At 41.3% G+C, this 20,316-nt stretch overlaps 1 protein-coding gene across 3 annotated transcripts in view; it reads right to left on the bottom strand.

Moving 5' to 3' along the window:
• Positions 1-20,316, bottom strand: part of Creb5 (cAMP responsive element binding protein 5) — a 441,434-nt gene that overhangs the window by 348,172 nt on the left and 72,946 nt on the right. For all 3 annotated transcript variants that reach the window (XR_003850850.1, XM_008841521.3, XM_029567541.1), the window contains exon 2: positions 4,976-5,047. Coding sequence is in view for 2 of the 3 variants with exons in the window: in XM_008841521.3 (XP_008839743.1) it covers positions 4,976-5,029 (54 nt within the window). In the remaining variant the exon portion in view is untranslated. The remainder of the gene's footprint in view (positions 1-4,975; positions 5,048-20,316) is intronic.

Genomic DNA, 20,316 nt, shown 5'->3' with positions numbered 1-20,316 from the left:
CACCCCACTCATGGTATAGCACTGTGACTTACAGTATTAAAAATAGTGGCTCCCCAATCACACAAAATCTCTGAAGAATTACAAAGAGCATTCTGCATTTCTACCATAGGACTGTATCCATGGTAGCAGAAGTAATCTTTTGCTGTTCTAAACCATTGAAATTTGGGAATAATTTGTATTGAAATTTGGGGATAATTTGTTATTATAGCAGACCCTAACCTATTCTGATTCAGATTGGCACAGAACTGAATAGCATATCTGTTTCATCAAAGTCAAATAAAAATATAGGAAAAACAATACATTCTGATGAGCATTCCTGAGTCTGATGATTTGAACAAAATCTTCCTAGTTTCTCAGAACAGTCGCTGTAAATTTCAGTTACCCTGTACACCATGTTGGAAATTTTTCTACAAAAACTTCAAATAGTATGGATTTGTGTTCATAAGAACAAGGGAATTCACTGGGCTGAATCCTAGGAGAGGTTCTAAGAGCTCTTGTGCAAACATTACTTATTTACTTGTCATTTGTATTGTGGAAAGTGGAAAGCACAGAGTTTGCAAAGCACAATAATTATGCCAGATTTCTGATTACACAGAGGTTTGCTTTATATAACTTGAGGTTTTTCTCTTCTGGTTTATCTAGTCTCTTGATTTTCTTAATGCCACATAATGACTACCCCAAGTATTTAACACTAGCACAAATGAGTTAGAGACAGGGGTTAATGTAATGTAAGCAATATGGGAATTGCCTTCATTTCACATTAGTAAGCTATTTTAATAATAATTTTTAAAGATTTATTTTTATTTTACATGCGTGCATGCGTGTGTGTGTGTGTGTGTGTGTGTGTGTGTGTGTGTGTACGCACATGAGTGTAGGTGCCCACAGAGGCCATAAGAGAGCATTAGATCCCTTGGAGGTGGATTGCAGGTAGTTGTATTCCACCTGAAGTGTATGCTGGGAACTGAACTTGGCCCCTATCCAAAAACAGTACCTGCTCTTAACCATTGAGCTCTCTCTCCAACCCCTAATAAGCTATTTTTGATTCTATAAAATAATAGATGCTAAACCAAGCATCCTGCAATGCATATGATGAAAGATTAACCAGATTTCTGTATTTCTTTTTCTTTTTTTTTTTTTTTTTTGACAAAGGCTGGCTACGTAGCCCAGGCTGGCCTAAAACTTACAATCTTCCTGCTTAGACTCCCAAGTGCCAGTCTATAGATGCGTCTCTATAACACTGCATATTAACTACAGTTACCTTCTAAGTGAGAGAAATAATAGCAAATTTTAAAATAACTGAGGTGACGGAATAAAACAAATAGAGCTGAGAATTTCTCAAAACCCAGTTCATGCAGAGAGTAAAGGTTAAGTAAAAGGAACACTGGCTCTAGAAGACTGGAAGGAGCAATGGTTCTTGCTACTTCTGAGACAAAAGTCATGCTTACAAATTTATACCTTAAAAGGTCTTCCAGGTATCACAAGCCATTGCTAACACAGCAGAGTTTCTTGTCAAGGAGAGGAAGTGGAATGGAGGTGTCCCTCCATCAACAAACCCTCAAAGCAGTGCAACCCTGGCGATTCTTTTTATTCATCTCCTCAGCACCCTTTCTTTTCCCTCCAGGTTTCCAGGCTATAGGATGTCGCTAAGGCAAATACCATGATCACAACAATTGATGTGATGGGTTTCTAATGTTCCACTAGCAGACTCTTGGAACTATTGGGTGATAGCTATATTTTCTCTTCAGTCAAAAGATGGGCATAGTTTTGTAATACCCTGTCCATATTAAAGGAGACATGGACTTTTAGATACATCATCACATTCAAAGTTGTGGAGGAGATTTGGAATTGCCCTTTAAAATCAAAACACTACATAAGTCCTATTTTCCCAAACAGAATAGACCCTGTTCAAGAGATGATGGTACGGCTCAGGAGTCAAGTACTTGCCTAGGATGTGTGAGGCCCTGTGTTCAAATTCCTTGCACCCCTCCACACACACACAAACAAAAGTAAACCAAAAAAGTTGACCACACTCAGTCCTCTCCGAATTTGCATGTGATTTGGCAAATTCTTCCTCCATCCCCTCCAGGCTCAAAGAACTGAGTGAGGACGCCCACTCCTCCACAGGATGCTCTGCACCCTTTATCTTCTTGGCACTGATTCCTCAAGCTCTCACCCTCTCTTCTTTCCTTACTGGTTTCTTGCCCTTGACTAAATCTGCCCTGGCTATCCTTTGGCTTTTAAAAAGCTGCCTCCCTCGCAAGCTGCCATTAGATCACTCTGCTTCCCAGCACTGTCTAGTGCTCCTGAAAGAGTCCTCTATGCTCTTCCTTGCCACCCACTTACTCATTAATCCCTCCACCCCTCTGCTCTCTCCCAGGTCTCCTGTAAGCACATAACTGCCAAATCCAACAGGCTTTGTTGGGTCCTCCAACTATCCCAGCCCCAGAAGCCTCTGACACCAGTGACTGCATGTCTGAGGCACTGATTTATTTATGCTCTGCCTGACTCCAACAGAGGAAAGATGGCTTGGAGCAATGCGTGAGAGTGAGAGACCAACAGTTAGAAGTTGGGGGTCCAAAAATGCAAAGCTAAAGCCCCAATGAAACCACAGGCGGTGATTGTCAACCAGGGGCAATTTGGACCCCAGGGGACATCAGACAACCTCTGAGGATGTTTTGTGTTGTCACAACTGTAGAGTGCTACTGGAGTCTGGTGGGGTCGAGGCCAAAGGTGCTGCATAACACCCTCCAATACACAGAACAGCCCCACCTCAGAGACTTAACCTTAGATGTTAATGGTACCAAACTTACTACAGTGTACCATATAGTTCAGTAAGTATGCATAGTTCTCCTGTCTGATTTATCTGAATACCAGATGTTGCCAGATGATCTCCTCTACAGTCAGTCACAACCCTAGACAATTCCAACCTAGCCTGAACTCTCCTTTTATTTTGCTGGGTATCTAAAGATCCCATTCCACAAATTTCTCTTCCTTAGAGGAGCCTCCCTTTACCTCCATCAGTAAAGTCAGTCCCCCAATTCTATGCCTCATTATGGACTATGTCTCCCTTCATGAAAAATTGCAATCAACTAATTAATTGATGAGTTTGTCATGTGATTCTGTATTTGATTTCCAGACCAGAAGCTCTGTGAGTCCTGTGATGCATGTGTCTGCAGTGCTGCTGTGTCCCCAGGGTAACCAGTGGGCTTAGCACTCACAGGTCACCCAAAGCATACTGGGTGGCTTGAATTAATTAAAACCTAGGGTCTGGAGAAACAGCTCAGTGGTTAAGAGCACTGGCAAATTCTTGCAGAAGACCCAGGTTCAAATCCCATCACCCACAAGGCAGCTAGCAGTCATCTCTAACTCCAGTTCCATGGGATCCAACACCCTCTTCTGTCCTCTGCAGACATTGCACAGTACAGGCACACTGAGATACATGCAGGCAAATACACACATGCACATAAAATTAAAATAATAAATTATTTTAAATACAACTTAATAGCCATTGTCACAGCCAAAGCAAAGAAACCTGTTCTAATCACCTGGGTTTCTTTGGCCAAAGAGTCTTGCTTTTGATGAAACCAACTAGGAGTTTTACGTCAGTAAGGACCAGGGTTTAACTCAGTAAGAAGATGCTTTGTATTCACCATGGTGAGTCCTGTTCTAGTAGGTTTTCCCCAGTTGTTTACCAACCTATCCAGATTTTCCTAACACTTACTACTTCAGAATGGCATTCTAGCCAGTTTACTTCAAAACATTTTTCTCTACTGTTTTTCTTATTTACAAGTTAAAAAGAAACATTGGCACAAAAGTCTCTGATTAAAAATTCCAGACTCTGGTTGCTCAGCAGCTGATAGAACCAGTAACAGTGTCCTGTGTTTCTATGACTTTGTTCCTCCAAACACTCCACAACCCCCACCCCCAGAACCCTCCAAACGCTGGAGAGTTATAAGGGTTCTCGGTGGGCATCACCTTCCCTCTGATTCCAAGGCATTGCTTCATACAGTACTGAAACCCTACCACACAAACCAACAAGGTGGGCCTTGGTTCCCTTGAAGTGACTAGGAACATAAGGAATGGGTGCGACATCACACATTAGCAAGATGCTTATGCTCAGAGTCTTAGATACGTGTCCTATGTTCCATAAAATAAAGGTCACGGTGTGAACCTTGCACAAACCAAACCCACTAGGACATGGAATTATCCAAAAGTTGACCCTTGAGTCAAGAACAGAAAAAGTCACCAAAAAGTTTCAAAGATAAAATACAAACTCTGGGTAATTTCAAGTACTAGACATTTCTCATTTCTTTCAAAGAGATAGGTTCCGGTTTAAAAGGTCTAGTAGCAGCAGTTGTAGTAACAAGAGTGGCCATTAATTAAAGAATGTCTGTGTTCGGGCCCTATATTAAACATGCTACAAATGGAATCTCATCGAATGCCCACACTTTCGATTTGATGAGAGTAGTCAGAGACCATGGGACATCTGGCCCTCTTAAAGCTTAGATAACCAGGAAAAATGTGGTACTAGAAGAGTTAGAGGGCCATTTTTTTATTCAAAAGGGAGCCAAAGAAAATTAGAGTTCAACCCACAGTGGTGAGCCATCTCACCAGAAAGACCCAGCAAGTATTTGACTGGCTGTTGTGAAGTAGGCACATCCTTCCCGTTTCTGAATGACAGTCCAGCGGAAATGGTGGGCAGGATGTGTCTGACTTGCTTCTGGGGGAAGTTAGTCACAAGAATGTCAACATTGCTGTATTTCAAGGGGTGAAAGGGAAGTAGTTCAGACTATTCAAAGTGGAATATAGTAGTCATGAAGATGGCAATCATGATGGCAATGATCAGGGAGACTTTGATAATATCTCAGTTACGAAGTAAAGCCCAGTCTGGGCATAGTGGCATAGTGAGATGCTTTCCTGTGGGAAGCAGGGGCATTTTCTGCCAGCCAGAGCCTGGGAAGATCTGCACACTCACCTGGGAGCAGCCTGGGGCACTGCAGACAAACGGCCTCTCCTGCTCCAAGTTCATCTTGGATTCCTCATAAATCTGAAGGGTTAAAGGAGAAGAAAACACAAACCCATGAATATCTCCTGCTTCTGCCCGAGACACATCAGAAAGGTGTGAGAACTCTGGGACAGCCAGAGGCAAAATATCAATTCTAACGTGTTTGTAGGGCAAAACCTGAGCATTTTGAAAATCTTCCCTAAGGCCAATAGAAGCGCCGTTCACATGGTTTTTTGGCTAACATACATGCTGTTGGTAGTGGTTTTGTTTGTTTTTAATCCCAGGAAGTACTATGCAGACTCAAGTTACATTACTTACACAATTTTCCAAATATTTTGAAACCAGTTTTAGAGTTGAGCATATATGTTGCATGTGCTTTTAATGGTGCATGAGTCTATTGCTGAATTAAAATCTACTGCCTTAACCCTGAACACAGGAAGCAATCTGCTTCTTTAAAATACTACTCATGGGTGATTCTAAAAGGCTCCCGCACCCCTTCAGCCTTGGGAAGAGAGTGGCTTTTGGCATCGTGGAGGTGTTCCGTTTTGGTGGAGGAAGCTTTGTTACTGTACAGCAGAGCCAAGTTACTTCGAACATATTACACCTCCTCCTCTAAACACTAAGGCATTTCACATGCATTCTTTGGGGAAATATTTGCATCCGCTCCCTTCTGAAACATAAAAGGAGTAGATTTGCCTTAGATAACGTTGTCGGTCAGATATTAAAACACAAAACTAAAGAAACAGAAAAGAAAACTCTCTTCAAACCAGGGTTCCCCATTCCCATGCAGCTTTTACAGAGCACAGTCCTTTCCTTCTTCTTTCAGGGCTTCCCACTGGTTGCCCCACAATACAGGTGTTAGCATAATTCTGCAGCTTTCCTATATCAAGTATTATTGTAGAAAGTCCTTTGCTGTGGGCAAAACCTGGACATGTTCAAGCCAGATAAAATCCCAGCGTGGAGTGGGAAGGTGGGCAAGAACTCCCAGCCCTAGCTGAGAAACTACTGGTGATCGACAGCTGCTGGGAGAGGGGAGAGTCAGTTTTCTTTAAGGGGTTGAATAAGGTGTTCTCTGCGATGACCCCACACCCATGAATATTTGGGTACCACAGATTGGCCCTGATGAGTTTTAAAACAAAATAGAAGACACAAACTTGATTATACAGAGGTGAGGGTAGATCTGGGAGGAGACAGGAGAGGGAAGGTGAATATGACCAAAACACATTGTGTGAAATTATCAAAGAATTAAGTAAAATATTGTTTAAAAATTATTTTATTTATATTTTTCTTAATGTTTTTATTTTATTTTATTTTTTGGTCTTTTTGAGACAGTGTCTCCCTGTAGCCCCAGCTGTCCTGGAACTCACTAGGTAGACCAGGCTGGCCTTGAACTCACAGAGATCCACCTGCCTCTGCCTCCCAAGTGCTGGGACTACAGGCATGCACCACCATGCCCGGCTTAATTTTTCTTTTTTAATTGACACGTAATAACTGTACATATTTATGGAGTATACGGTAGAAACTCAATAATTTGCAATGGGTGAATAATGATCAAATCAGGGGAATTAGCATCGATACAAGCACTATAGTGTTTGTACCCTTTAAACTTCTCTCCCCTAGTTCTTCATAACAGATATAACAGGCTCCTCTAAACTACAGCCACCTTACTATGTGATATCCGTAAGAACAATACATAAATAGATATTAGGATCTTGCTTTTGCCCTTGGCTGACGAAAGTTATGATCAACAAAAATAACTCTTTGTGACTCTTTATTCATTTAATTTTGGCATCACTGATCACAGACCATCTCTCCTCCCCTTGGAAAATATGGAAAACATTCTTCTAAGGCTCAGAGTGAAGAGTCCCATGACACTGAGAAATAATCTGGATCTGAGGTAGGATAAACAGAGACCCTGTTAATTAATCTGCCATGTTTTTCTGGTGAAAACTCTTCAGTGCTTTGCTAGACCTCCTCTGCATTTGTGGACCAGGTCTGCTTGACAACGGCTTCAGTGTCAGAGGGGTATCAATATTCATCTGCACGCCCCTCTTTCCTGTATCTTAGTCCTTGTTTGGGAGCCTATAAGACATTTTCAAATGGTGGGAAAATAGCTGGGTATCTTGGAGGTAAAGGAAGTTTGTGAGTAAGTATTACTGGAACCCCACTCTAATATGAATCATTCCCTGTGTGCAAAATTACAAGTTAAAATTTATTCCTTATTTTCCATGTGATTCCTTCTTGGATACAACTTGAGAGCTTAGCAAATAGCTAATGCTATGAAGAAATGGTACATTTACAATAAAAACTAAGATTACGTGATACTAAAACAGGAAAGTTCTACATATACACATTTATGGCTGACATCAGAAAGTAGTAATTAATGATAATTAGATTAATGACCAAGGAACAACAGTGGTCAAGGCTAGAAGTGCTACTGCTGATACTTTAAAGAGATTGTTAACATGCCAAAGTGAGGAAAGAGTCGGCCAAGCTCAGGCACATCCACCTAAGGAGAAATTACCTTTCCACTATAAATCAATATTTCATCCCAGACCTTGACCCATCAAAACACTGACTTTCCCAATAAATTCAGGCCCCTCATACAAACACTTAGCATCTCTGTTTGGCATCAGCATTGGCTAACTCAATTACTGATTACAATTTGCTTCTTCAAATGTTTGCAACCATACAATGATTTCCATTCATGGACTCTTAACAGAGCCCAGTCCCACAGATTCACCCCATCACATCAAACTCTTATTGTGTGAATGTCACATTTAGAGGAATGTGATTTGTAATTTGATGTCCACTGACATGAGTCAGTAAAACAATTTATACTTCAGGAGATAAAATATTAGACATACAGAATCTATCCTCAGACAATTTCAAGCTTAGTCATCAATACATCCTACTAAATTACTCCTGCTGTTGTTTCAACTTTATTTTTCAACACAAACAAATCTGTATCAATTTATTGCGTGGTACACTTTCAACAACATAAGATTGGAATAAAGTCTTAAGGTACATGGCAGTTGCTAATATAAAGTAGGTTTTAAGGGATTAATAAGGCCTAATGTGAGTGGGTGTGTATAGATGTATATAAACCTCAACTGCTTTATTTTGATGGTCTACAGTTCCCACATTTAGCTCAGCAAACAGCACTCCCTTGCTAATTCCTTTCTGTGTAGGTGTTTGCAATAGGTTTACTAAATAGGTACCACTCTGCCTGTAGGCCTCATTACCTTTATCAACTGGTATGATCTGGTCTGATGTATTAGTCAAGAGGCATGGTTGATTTTTATGGTCTGTTATTATGGTTCTTTTCTAGTGCGCATATTGTAATAATTATTTTCTCAGACTCCTACCAAAGCTCTGCATACATTCCTTTTATCACCCATCAAGTGTAGGCAAATTACTCAGATGGGGTTTAGCCAGGTTGTTCCACATTCGGTCCTCAGAAGTCAGGCCTCATCTTCTCATTTCCCATTCAGTTATTTTACTGACTGGGATTCTTTAATAAACCAAGTTTGGTTTGGCAATCATCACAGCCTGGGCTCCACCACATAGAGCTTCCATAGTAGGCGTTTAATAAATATTTGTGGGCTGGATAATGAATCTTGATTCATCACAATAAACTGTCCCAACAGCCTCCTGTTGTCAACTCTGGAGGCAACTTTTTTGCCTAGTATCCAGTTTTCAGAGAGGCAAGAGGCTGTATGGGTCACTCACGCTTGTCTCCTGCTATGGTCTAAGACATCTCCCCAGACTTCATGGAAGAAGGTCAAAGCTGCTTTTGGTGGAAACAGTGTATGGGAAGGTGGGGAGTAGTTCTTATTAAATTTTATATGAAAATGCTTTAATCCATTATGAACTCAATCTGTTCATTTTGCCAGAGATATTGAAACCAAGAAAATCCAGGCTATTAGGCGTGTATGACCCCCATAGAATACCCTTGGGAGAAACACTGACTTTGGCCATATTGATGAAAATTGTCATAATTGTGGCAGATACTCAAATCATTTTGTAGTTTTTAAATAGTACTGTATTAGTTCCTCCTTTCCAAAAGTCAGACTCACTGTTCAACTAAAATCAAGTCTCTCATGAGTTTAATTGCCCCTCAGACTTTTAGAAAACAATGAAAATTCCTAATAACACACCCTCATAGTGCACAAAGTGAGCTGAGCTTTTCCCAGTTGACAAGGCGATGACAGGCTTGATTTACAATTCAAACCCTTCAATGCCACTGGATTCCTCTGGCTGCTAAGTGAGCAAGAATCTCTTTCATTGTTCAGATTTGACCCCACAAATTCCAGGTCTAAAATGGGAAGTTGGTCTACAATGACTGATGCAATCAATCCATTTAAAGGCTTTGCCAGCCATTTAGTGATATGCTTGGAACCACTGTTTCCATTGTTTCCAGTACGGCAAACTATGCAAGAAGCAAATGCTACTAAAAACTGGGATAGTCTACACAAAATACTCTAAACCTGTATTTTAAATTTAAGAGTAGCAACTGAGTTCAGAGAAAAATCTACACCATCTGTTTTGCAATGATCAATCCAAGCAGACACTTCAATCAACCGGCTGAGAGGCAGACTCAGCAGATCCTTAGTTACACCAAACTCTAATTGCAGTGGACTGGCAAAAACATTCCCTAATAATAGCAGCAGATTGATTCACAATTAATTATATAATCTTTGGAATGGTAAAATAGTAAAAAAGATTGTTTGTATCCAAAAGCCTGGTATATGCTCTGATTGGTACCAAGAATGTCAAAGATGCAGACTGAACTCTGACATATTGACATGTTGTCATAGTTCTGGTGTTATTAAAACCTGGTTATAGATACATTAGAGATCTGAAAGGGGAGAGTTGAACTTTAATAGTGATACTAAAACATTTGCCAGCATTTTTTGACGTACAGAAGCCTTCTTGGCAGAGTTCACCTGAAACAAACTTCCCTGCCTTCTTGAGCCTCCCTGATCCCTGAAGGAGCTCCAGAGGAGGAAACTGGTTCCTCCTGAAGTGGGAGGAATGCTTGAGTCAGTCACACTGAGAGAGACTCCAAATCAATACCGCTTTCTTTCTGAAAACAAAGCGTATTTAACTAATTAGATTTATTACAGGCATAGCCATCTTGAGCTTGTATTTCTTGTATCTCTCTCAGTGTAACTGGCCGAAAAGATAAGGCACCAACACATATTCACTACAATGACATTCGACATTTCCTTTTTTCTAAGCTGTCCATGTCTGTTTCACAGCAAGGATACAGGGTAGTTCTCACCACACATCACTGTCTGTTGGAAAGGAATTATATGTTCAATCTGGGGCTAAGATTTTCTTGGAGAGAGATACTCTAACCTTTATTATCTTATATCCTTATCCTTCAAACAGGACCATAGTAACAAACCACTGCAAAACAAGACCATTCATAGGGGTGTTATTTGGAAAGATAGTTGACAGAAGCTGTTTTGTTTTGTTTGTTCTTTTTTCAAAAAATCAGAGCCTAAACCTTTTTAACTTCAAACCCATCTTTATTTTCTAAACTTGAATAGCATAACTTCAAATATAAAAATCCATGCCCTTGAATTTCAGTGCAAGAAAATCAATAATTTTGTGAGAGTGTCTTTGTATCTGTCTGTGTGACTCTATGTCTTTATCTTTCTATGTGTCTTCTCTCTTTAAAACTGATTTTCTCTATGTCTACATCTCTGTGTGTCTTTGCCTTGCTCTCTCTCGCTCTCTCTCGCTCTCTCTCTCTCTAACACACACACACATACACACACACACACACACACACTAGTGCTCTTCTAACCTTGCTGGTAGAAAGATTGGGTAGGCTTGTTTCCTGTCCCAGTGTTATTCTTGAAGTACGCTGCAGAGTCTGAATTTCATTGGGCTATTATTATTTGCAGCTGTGTGACCTCTTTAACCCTGCTTTAAAAAGTGACATTTCAGCCCTCAAGCTTGAAACGCCTGAATGCTGCAAAGTTTTCCAGCTAGAGATTTATACAAGGACTAGGACCTGGAGTGAGACTGCACCTCACAAGTGAAAGCTGTACCAGAAGTTGGTGTGAATGGAACATGGCCCTGAGCAGCTTATAGCCAGAAGGCCTTCCTGGAAGTGCAGAACTGTGCCCATACGCCTGCAGTTGAATATTACCATTGCATTCAAACCAGACGAAATTCCCTGATGTTAGAAATGTTCCCTTTTCCCTAGTGTCCTCCAAAGCTCAGGCTCCTACAGGCTGAACCACAGACCTCTCTAGAACCGTGTCACACACTCCCTCATTGTAGGAACTGTCAAAAGTTCCTGTCTCAGGAGGCCAGCCCACGATTCCCAGAATGAAGGATTTCCAAACAGCTTTCATCTTTGGAAACTGACCCAGATCTTACTCCCCAAAGGAGGCCCTAGGAGACGAAAGTGCTGGGGGGCTCCTGGCGGCTCCCAGCCTTCTGCAGGGGCTTGTGGTTTTATATATGTGGCGTTTACACTGTATATTGGAAAGCATTCCAGCAGGATTGGCTTTTCATATGTTAAATTCCACTTTTTTAAGTGTTCCATATGTTTCTTGTTTTTTTTTTTTTTTTTTTTTTTTTTTTTTGCCAAAGGCACAGGCTAATTTGGACTTTTGTTCCTCTTAATCCTGGCTTCTAACTTTCCTCTCTATGGGTTCAATAGTTCAGAGCACACTTGCTGAGCCCCAGTGTGAAGCATTGGATGGGAAAAGTGGGGAAGACTCCAGCACGTGTCTACCCAGCATGCGCATTCAGGTCTTTGCCCTCCTTGCTCCTGTCCAATGCAGTATTTTTTTGGCAGATCACATCCCATCTCCAAGAAAAGTGTATTTGACATGTGTGTGGTTAACAAAATGTCAGGGTAGTGATTCTCTGGTTTTGAAGGAAATATTGAATGTAACCAAATCACTTGGTTTGTTGCTAATGGGACTGAACACAACCTCAGAAAACATGTTAGAAAGTAGCAAACTTTTTTCTTTCTATCTGCTCTTATTGCAAACAGAAAGGAAAGAAAACAAGAACAAGAAAACTGGAACACGAAGTGATGAGGGCTTAGATGACACTGTCACCTTTTCTTTTCCAGTATGCCTGTGCCTGCCATTTGAAATAATTGGTCCATGGAGTCCTCAGAAGGAAAAACTATGACGGCGAAGAAACTGTGCGAAGCTGAGTATGTTCCACCCGAGGCCAAAAGCAGGCTGTCTCTGAGAAACACAGGAGAAGCGCACAGGTTGTCCTTCCCCTTTTGTGACAGTAAAATTTTCCTTTTTAAGTTTATAATAACACATTCTCAACTAACTACTACTAACTACATTTGGGGTGTGTTTGATTTGGGGTGTGTTTGATTTGGGGTGTGTTTGATTACTATTAACTACATTTGGGGTGTGTTTGATTTTAAAAGCTGTTTGAAGAAAATGATTATCTTAGGATATTTTGGAAAATCACCATCTTTTCTTCTTGGTTTTCTCTGTGCCCAGGAAAAGGACTTTCACTGGACGGGACATTGTCGTTTTGTCTTTATTCTAAATAAGTTGTCACATCTCCAGTAACAATATGTGTTTGGTCCAAGAGACATAGGCTGAAATACTAAAACATCTCTTGAATCTAAGCTTTCAAATATATAGCTATGTAAAGCTCGGTTGGCAACTGTACTAAATTTCTGCTTAAGGAAGGACTGGTAAAAGGCTACTTCATCTTAAGATTAAATCTTACTGTTACTATTACTAATGTACTTTGAATAAACATTTGAGAATGGTCCTGTCAAAACTGATTATTTTTGCCCTTGGTTCCAGAAATCTATGTATTCCTGGGCTATATTCTAAAGAGTTAGGCTCAAAAGCTTCCACATCCCACCATCACTTGAATACCAGTTAAAAATACATCCAAAGACTAGATTCAGATTCCCAGTGTACCCTGGGACTTACACATATAATCAATCATTTGACAATACTGGTAGATCACCGGTAGGCCATGCTAAATCGACAGTCTCATGTCACTCAAAGATACTGTTATTCTACCAAGGCCCCTTTCTAATTATGGCAAAAGGTACGTTTTCAAGTGCCTTGCATGGCCCAGTAAAGGGACTTAGAAATGTGTGCAGACAACGTTCAGCAGCTATTCCTGGGGGCTTTTAGCAGGTTGTATCAGGGACATAGAGTCCTTTTCATGTGCAAAATGTGTGGTGCTGTGCATCACTGATATCTCCTAGCCCAACAGTCAGTAGTAGTGCAGCTTTTGCAAGACTAATAAAAGTATGGGAGCCCACTGTCCCCCATCACTATCAGGTTTATGAATACGGTCAATAAAACCAGAATAGGCCAAGTGAGACCATAAACACAAAGAGAAGAAAGACAGAACCGAATGCATATCCACTTCTTCAAGCTTTTCAAAAGGCTCTAAAAATCTCAGGCGGCATGGAGCTTAAGATATGGTTAGATTCAGTGCCAATGTCATCTCAGTACACATTCACAACAGCTTGTGACATTGTCATTCTCTTAGTGTGAGGAAAGACTTGTCTGGGGTCAATCTTTAGCTAAAATGAGTGTGATCCTCTAGTTCAATCCATAGAGGAGGGAAATGGCTGAACAGGTATATATAGCAGAGGTTCTAAAGACAATGTATCTAGTTTGGCCACCTATACCCCCACTGTCCAGATAAGTTACCACAGTGTGGCCCAATAGGACCAAAAGACCCGCTGGTGCCTAATGGAATGGTGGCACTCGCCCCAGTCCTTTTTACACATGATAAATGCCTCAACTGTTCTCTATCACTGATGAGAGTATAGTTCATGACATCGAGTATGTTTTCCTCAGTCTTTTTTCTGTTCTGTGAATTGAGCCCGGGGTCTTAGATATTCTATATACTAAGTGGAGTGCTCTATCTGAACTACAGCCCATCCAGCTCCTTTTTTTCTAATTTAAACAGAAACCACTACAAGCTTCTAAATTCTGTTTTATGTTGCTGTCACCACCAGCCATCAGTTTCCTAGAGGGGAACATGTACCTCTAACCTCCCCCAAAAGAAACTTTAATAAGCCAAAAAGAAAGGGAAAATATACAAGCACATATCCATGTATTTTTAGTCTGTTCAGTTTTATTAATTTTATATACAGAATATGAAATACACACACAAATAAAAACATAGTATGTAGAACACATATTCAGACCTCTGACAAAGATCATTAAATTTCCCATAAATTAACTCAGGACACAAAATGCAAGTCTAGATCATAATGGATCAAGAGGAGCATACTGAATCACTGGAAGCCGAATGAAAACCTTCAGGCCTGCCTCTGCACAGGGCCACTTTCATTTTAAATTAAAAATGCAAGAATGAGCTGTGTAAAACCTTCAGGCCTGCCTCTGCACAGGGCCACTTTCATTTTAAATTAAAAGTGCAAGAATGAGCTGTGTGTATGTGTGTGTGTGTGTGTGTTCACATGTGTGTGAACGCAGGTGCATGTATGTGTTTCTACACGTGCAAGTGTTTGTGTGTGTGTGTGTGTGTGTGTGTGTGTGTGTGTGTTCACATGTGTGTGAACGCAGGTGCATGTGTGTGTTTCTACATGTGCAAGTGTTTTTTATTTCGTTGTCATTTGAGACACGGTCTCTTACTGGCCTGGAACTTGCCAAGTAGGCCAGGCTGGCTGGCCAGTGAGCGCCCCAGAGAATCACCTTCCTTCCATCTCCCCACTGCTCGAATTAAAGCATGCACTACTACACCCAGCTTTTAAAAAAAAATAAGTTCTAGAAATCAAATCAGGTCTGAATTCATGGGCTGAACCATCTTCTCAGCCCTTTAGCTGTGGTTTTGAAGGAAGATCTCTAGATCATTTTCAGGGCTCATGGCTTTCTCAACTTCTGATTAAACAAAAGACTTCCTCACAAAAGCCACTAAACACCTGGAGAAAATACAGGGAAAGAAAAGAATTTTCTTTGAACCTGTACCCATGAGAGATGAGCACACCAGACTTGTGTTCATAAAAGGCCAAGGCTATAAACAGGCTACTGCATCTTTCATTCCCTCCCCAAGGCTCTGAGCCCCAAACACCATCACCCATTTAGAGGCCACACTTAAAATCAACACCTACAGAAAAGATTGTGTGTGTGTGTGTGTGTGTGTGTGTGTGTGTGTGTGTGCGAGCGCGCGCCTCTGTGTGTGTGTGTGTGTGTGTGTGTCTGTGTGTGTGTGTGTCTGTGTCTGTGTCTGTGTGTCTGTGTCTGTGTCTGTGTGTCCCTGCTCTCTAAAACTTAGTAACTCTCATTAAGAATTAATGTGACCTGTTTGCTCGGGGATTAGGATCAGAAACACTCAGAACCTGGACTCTTGCAAGAGAGAGGAAAACAGGGGAAAACTTGCTGTAGAAGCAGTTCAGACATGGGGGACGGGGATGAGTCCACACTCATGCAATCCATTGACAAGCTGATTAAAAAAAGAAAAGAGGCCAGCCCAGCCCCAAACCCACAGGAACAAATTGTGACCGCAGGAATCAGAAGACTTATCCCCAGGGAATTGTTCACAGGCTGCTTCAGGAACAGTGGCCTGATTGATCACCTGTCACACTGAACTTGTTCAAATGTAATTCAACCTCAGCCTGCATAGGGATAGGATGGGAAACACAGGACACTGTTTTCATTCATCTTTTTCTTCACAGCCACTGAACACCTATCAAGCACAAGGCCTTTGGTTAGAAGCAGGAAGAAGCAGCCAAAATAGTTCTGCCTCTGAGCCCCAATGTCCAGTGGAGAAGGAAGGTGTGCCTGGATGCCAACATGGAAGGTAGACCCCTAAAGGCCAGGTTTAGAAAAGTGTGAGAGTTCAAAGGTCATGAGAAAGCTATTTCACCAACTGCATCAAATACCACATCATTTCCTAATATGAGGTCAACACACACATACACACACATACATACACACACACAATACACAAGCTGTTTTCATTGTTTTAGAATTAATGAGTCTGTCCTTTGTTTCAATTTCAGCTTGATTTTGCTTTTAGTTCTGGTAAGTAAGACTGCATTATTTGTATTTGTAAGATGCTTAATGTTGTGGCCAAGAGATGAAATTTTCTGTTAGAAAATCAACAATTAAATCTCAGCTCCCTTGCTCACTAGCTGTATGATGTCAGCCAAATTAATGAACTTATCTGATCATTTTAGTTCTTGCTGTAAAAAGACAATATAGATAATGTTGGCATTATCTGACAGGGATGTTGGGAGAATTGAAAGGGATGATTTGGGACCGCACTTCATATACTATAAAGTGCTATAATATTGATTACTCTTGTACAGTCAATGTGTAGCACATGGAGTCATCAAAGTGTGGGATGACACTGGACAGCATATGTAGCAAGACCAGCATCTAAAAAGATGTCAGTAAAGAACACTGGCTGCTCTTGCAGAAGGCCCAGGTTTGGTTCCTAGCACCCACATGCAGGCTAACAACTGTGCCTAACTCCAGTTCTAGGGGATCTGAGGCTCTCTTCTGGCCTCTGCAGTCATTATATGCAAGAGTGTACTTAAATGCAGTCAAAACACTCATACACAGAAAATAAAAATAAAATTTAAAAAAATTTAAAGAAAATTCTTATCTACTTGCTTTTTACTTAAAGCTGGCCAGTGGTCTTATTTTCTTTGTCTTCTCCTTTTGTGACTTTTCTTGTTCCTATAACTAAACATCTGATAAGAATCAAATTAAGGGAGGAATGGTTTATTTTGGCTGTCAGTTCAAGGGGATACAGTCAATCATGGTGGTGAAGTATGGCCACAGAAATGTGGCACGCTGGTCAGAGTGCACCAACATTCAGAAAACAGGAAGTGGGGCAAGGCTGAAAAACACTATGGTCTGCTTCTTCCTCTAGATTGGCCCCAAAGGCCAGCCCCAGGCTGCAGGAATTAAGTGTTCAAATACTTGAGCTACGGAGAACAAATGACATTTATACTACAACATTCTGCTCATGACCCCCGTGGGCTCATGGCTGTCTCATAATGTACAATGCATTCACTCTAACTTCAAAAATCCCCACGGTTTTTAACAGTCACAACAGTGCTCAAAAGTCTAAAGTCTCTTCTGAGACTCAAGGCAATCTTTTAAAACTGTGAGCTCCTATAACATAAAACACAAGTAACATACTTACAATTTACAATGGCACAGAATGAACTCCCATTCTAAAAGGGAGAAATAGGAGGATAGCAAGGAAAGACCAAACCAAAGTAAGATCCAAACTCCAAACTGAGCACCTCCATATGTACCATCTGGGGTTCTTGATAGAATCATCTGGGCTTCAACAGCCTTAGACCTGACCACCTTTCCAGCTTTTCCACCTACCGACAGCATCTCTCCCTCGAGTAAGAGTTACTCTGTACCCGCAATTTTCCTCAGGGGATGTCTCATGGTCCTGGCATCTCCAACATCCTGGGGTCTCCACTGCAACTTAAGCTTCAGCTTTGTTACATCAGGAACTTGCCTCTTGGTGTCTCTTTGCAGAAAACCTAACGATGCTGTACATTGCCTGGTTCCGGTAGCCTTCTGGTGCCTTGAAGCAAGCCTTCATGACCCCTCGCTTGTGCAACCTTTGCCTTTGCAGAACAAGTAACACGGGTGGCACTTCTAAGTTCTGCTGCCAGCTAGAGATTATAGCCTGACCGTCTTGGACCAACGCTCCAGTGGTCTCTGCATTCTTTTGAGGCTGAAACCGATAAACCTTCCCTAGGTGGTTGTTTAAGAGCAGGGAACCCATTCAGTGGCGTTCTCACCAATTCAGCCTCTCTTTTCAGATGAATTTGGATTTTCACAAGATGGAGCCTTTGATGGATGAGTTCTTGCCCTAAGAATGTCTTTCCTGTTGTCAGAGTCTTTTTAAAAGTGCTAATCCCTTTAACAATTACAGTTGTTTTCATGTGTCTTTTGTCTGCAACTTTAAACTTGCCCGTGTTCCTTTTCAAACTGCACTATTATATCTTTCTTTTCTACTTGCTGCTCTCTCTTTCTTTCTCACTGTAGATCTGGTAAGAAGAGTGAGTGGTAATCATGCCACAGCCTGGATGCCATCCTAGCTTGAAATTTCCTGTACCAAACAAGCTAGGCTATTACTTTTTAGTTCAGTCTTACTTAGCTACTCAGGACAAGGGCAGAATACAGCCAGATTCTTGGTCGGAATCTAACACAAATGGTCTCTAGTCCCGTTCTCAATAGAATAATTACCCTCTGAAACCTCATGAGCTGGGCCTCCACTCTCTATATTTCTCCTGGGATTCTGCTTTTCATCACCTGGATGGCCCATTAAGCTTGGCTTACAGCATCTAGGGCTTCTTTACCCTGTAGCTCCAAACACATTCTTCTCACAGACCAGTTCCAAAAGCCTGTAAACAACATGGTCAGGTTTATCATAACAACAACTCCATGGCCAGTACCAATTTCTGTATTAATTGATTTTTTCCCTTGCTGTAAAAAAATACCAATAGCAACCTAAGAAAGGAAGAGTTTATTTTTTTCTCACAGGGGACAAAGCCTATCCTTGTAAGAAGTCATGATCCTGGGAACATGAAACAGCTGTTCACAATACAGTCACAGACAGGAATCGGAAAAATGGATGCTGGTGCTCAGCTCACTGTCTCCTTTTCGCTCCTTCAGAGACCCCAGCCAGTGGGACAGAACCACTCACATTCAGTATAGGTCTTCCCTCCTTCCTTAAACCTTTCTGGGAAAACGAAAAAAAAAAGCCATAGAGATACACCCAGAGGCGTATTTCCCTGTGTTTCTAAATCTCTTCAAGTTGACAATGAAAGTGAACTAGCTCATCTTCTAACTGAGACATGACATCAAGGATCACTTCCAGGTCAGACCTATGGTACGAGCCTGACTCTGTGACAGACACTGCTAACCTTGGAGCTTGGCTAGTTATTTTTTGTTTATTTTTCATTCCTTCGTGCTTGGCTCTTCTTAAAATGATGACAATACTAACCACTTTCAGAGTAGAGTAAAAAGTGAGAATAAAAGTAAAATGATTGTCATCCTACACACCACACAGTCTGATAGGTTACCTGAGCTTAGGATACCATTTTTTTCTTTCTAGCTGAGCAAGCCAAGGAACCTGGGGCTTATCACCAGGTCCCAAAGGGTCCTTGAGGGGCTGGAATGGCAAATGTCTGTGTAGAGCGAGACTGAGCCAGACAACAGCCTCACAGGTAGAGTGCATGGCTGGCAAATCCACACCTCAGCTTTCTCTGGCTGCCCTCTCCATACACTGCTGGCCCTGGTCATCATGAAGCTGAGGGATGGCAGAGCCTGCTAGCATTGGGTAAGCTGTAAATCACACCCCTTCTATCAGCAGGAACTTCAGGCTTCCCTGAGGGCACCAGAAATAGGACAAAATCATACCAGGCCACTTTTCTCACATGCACACTTCACTTGGGCTACCAAAAAGAAAGCCTGTCTTCTCTCTGTCATCACATCTTTCTTTAGCAAACTGTATCATCTTTGACCATCTTCTCCTTATTCTCACTTTTCCTCTCTCCTTTTAATTCTCCAAATACCCCATGTGATGATTGTAAAACACCTTTCTGAATGATGCTTGAAGAGTATGTTAGCTTTGCAAAAAAAATCATAGCATAGCCAAAGATATGCTCATTTCATCTTCTTAAGAGAATGGGGAAAGAGATGGCCCAATGATAGTGAGATTTCCTCTTCCAGGATGCTGGAAAGCTAAAGATGAATCATCCCAGACCTTATTCCCTAAGGACAGGTTACTTCTTAAGGCAGGCAATCTACACATGAAGAAAGCTTAATAGGTTAAGTTCTTTAATGCTTGGAAATAGTCAAACTCTACTTAATGAAAACATGTCATCCCTGGACCACCACATCCTATGTGTCAGGTGCTTCTAATTTCAGAAAAGCATCTTCCAACAGAGTAAAGAAAACCTTGACTGGCACAGTTTTGATTTCTCTCCTCCACCAGGCGCCTCTGTAAGGAACACAGCAGAATTACACAGTTCAAATAGGGGTCAAAATGGCAATATTGCCCACCATTTCCAAAGCTCTGGGCTGTTCTGTCTACCTTTGCAATGATGACATCAAAGGACTTCTGTTACTCTCAAAGCTCTAGGAATATTCGTTCCTCTTAGTAAGATGCTTCAAGGACCTTGAACACAAGCCATAGTAGTAGCATCATCATTATTTCCTCCCTCTGTCCTCTACCGTTTCCAGAGAAAAAGAAATAAGCACTTACACACACACATACACACACACACACACACACAGAGAGAGAGAGAGAGAGAGAGAGAGAGAGAGAGA

The sequence above is a fragment of the Nannospalax galili genome, unplaced genomic scaffold (assembly GCF_000622305.1).
Source record: "Nannospalax galili isolate Female #2095 unplaced genomic scaffold, S.galili_v1.0 scaffold158, whole genome shotgun sequence".
Taxonomy (NCBI): Eukaryota; Metazoa; Chordata; class Mammalia; order Rodentia; family Spalacidae; genus Nannospalax; species Nannospalax galili.
The sequence above is the reverse complement of the archived record's forward strand: the minus strand, read 5'-3'. Positions and strand labels throughout refer to the sequence as shown.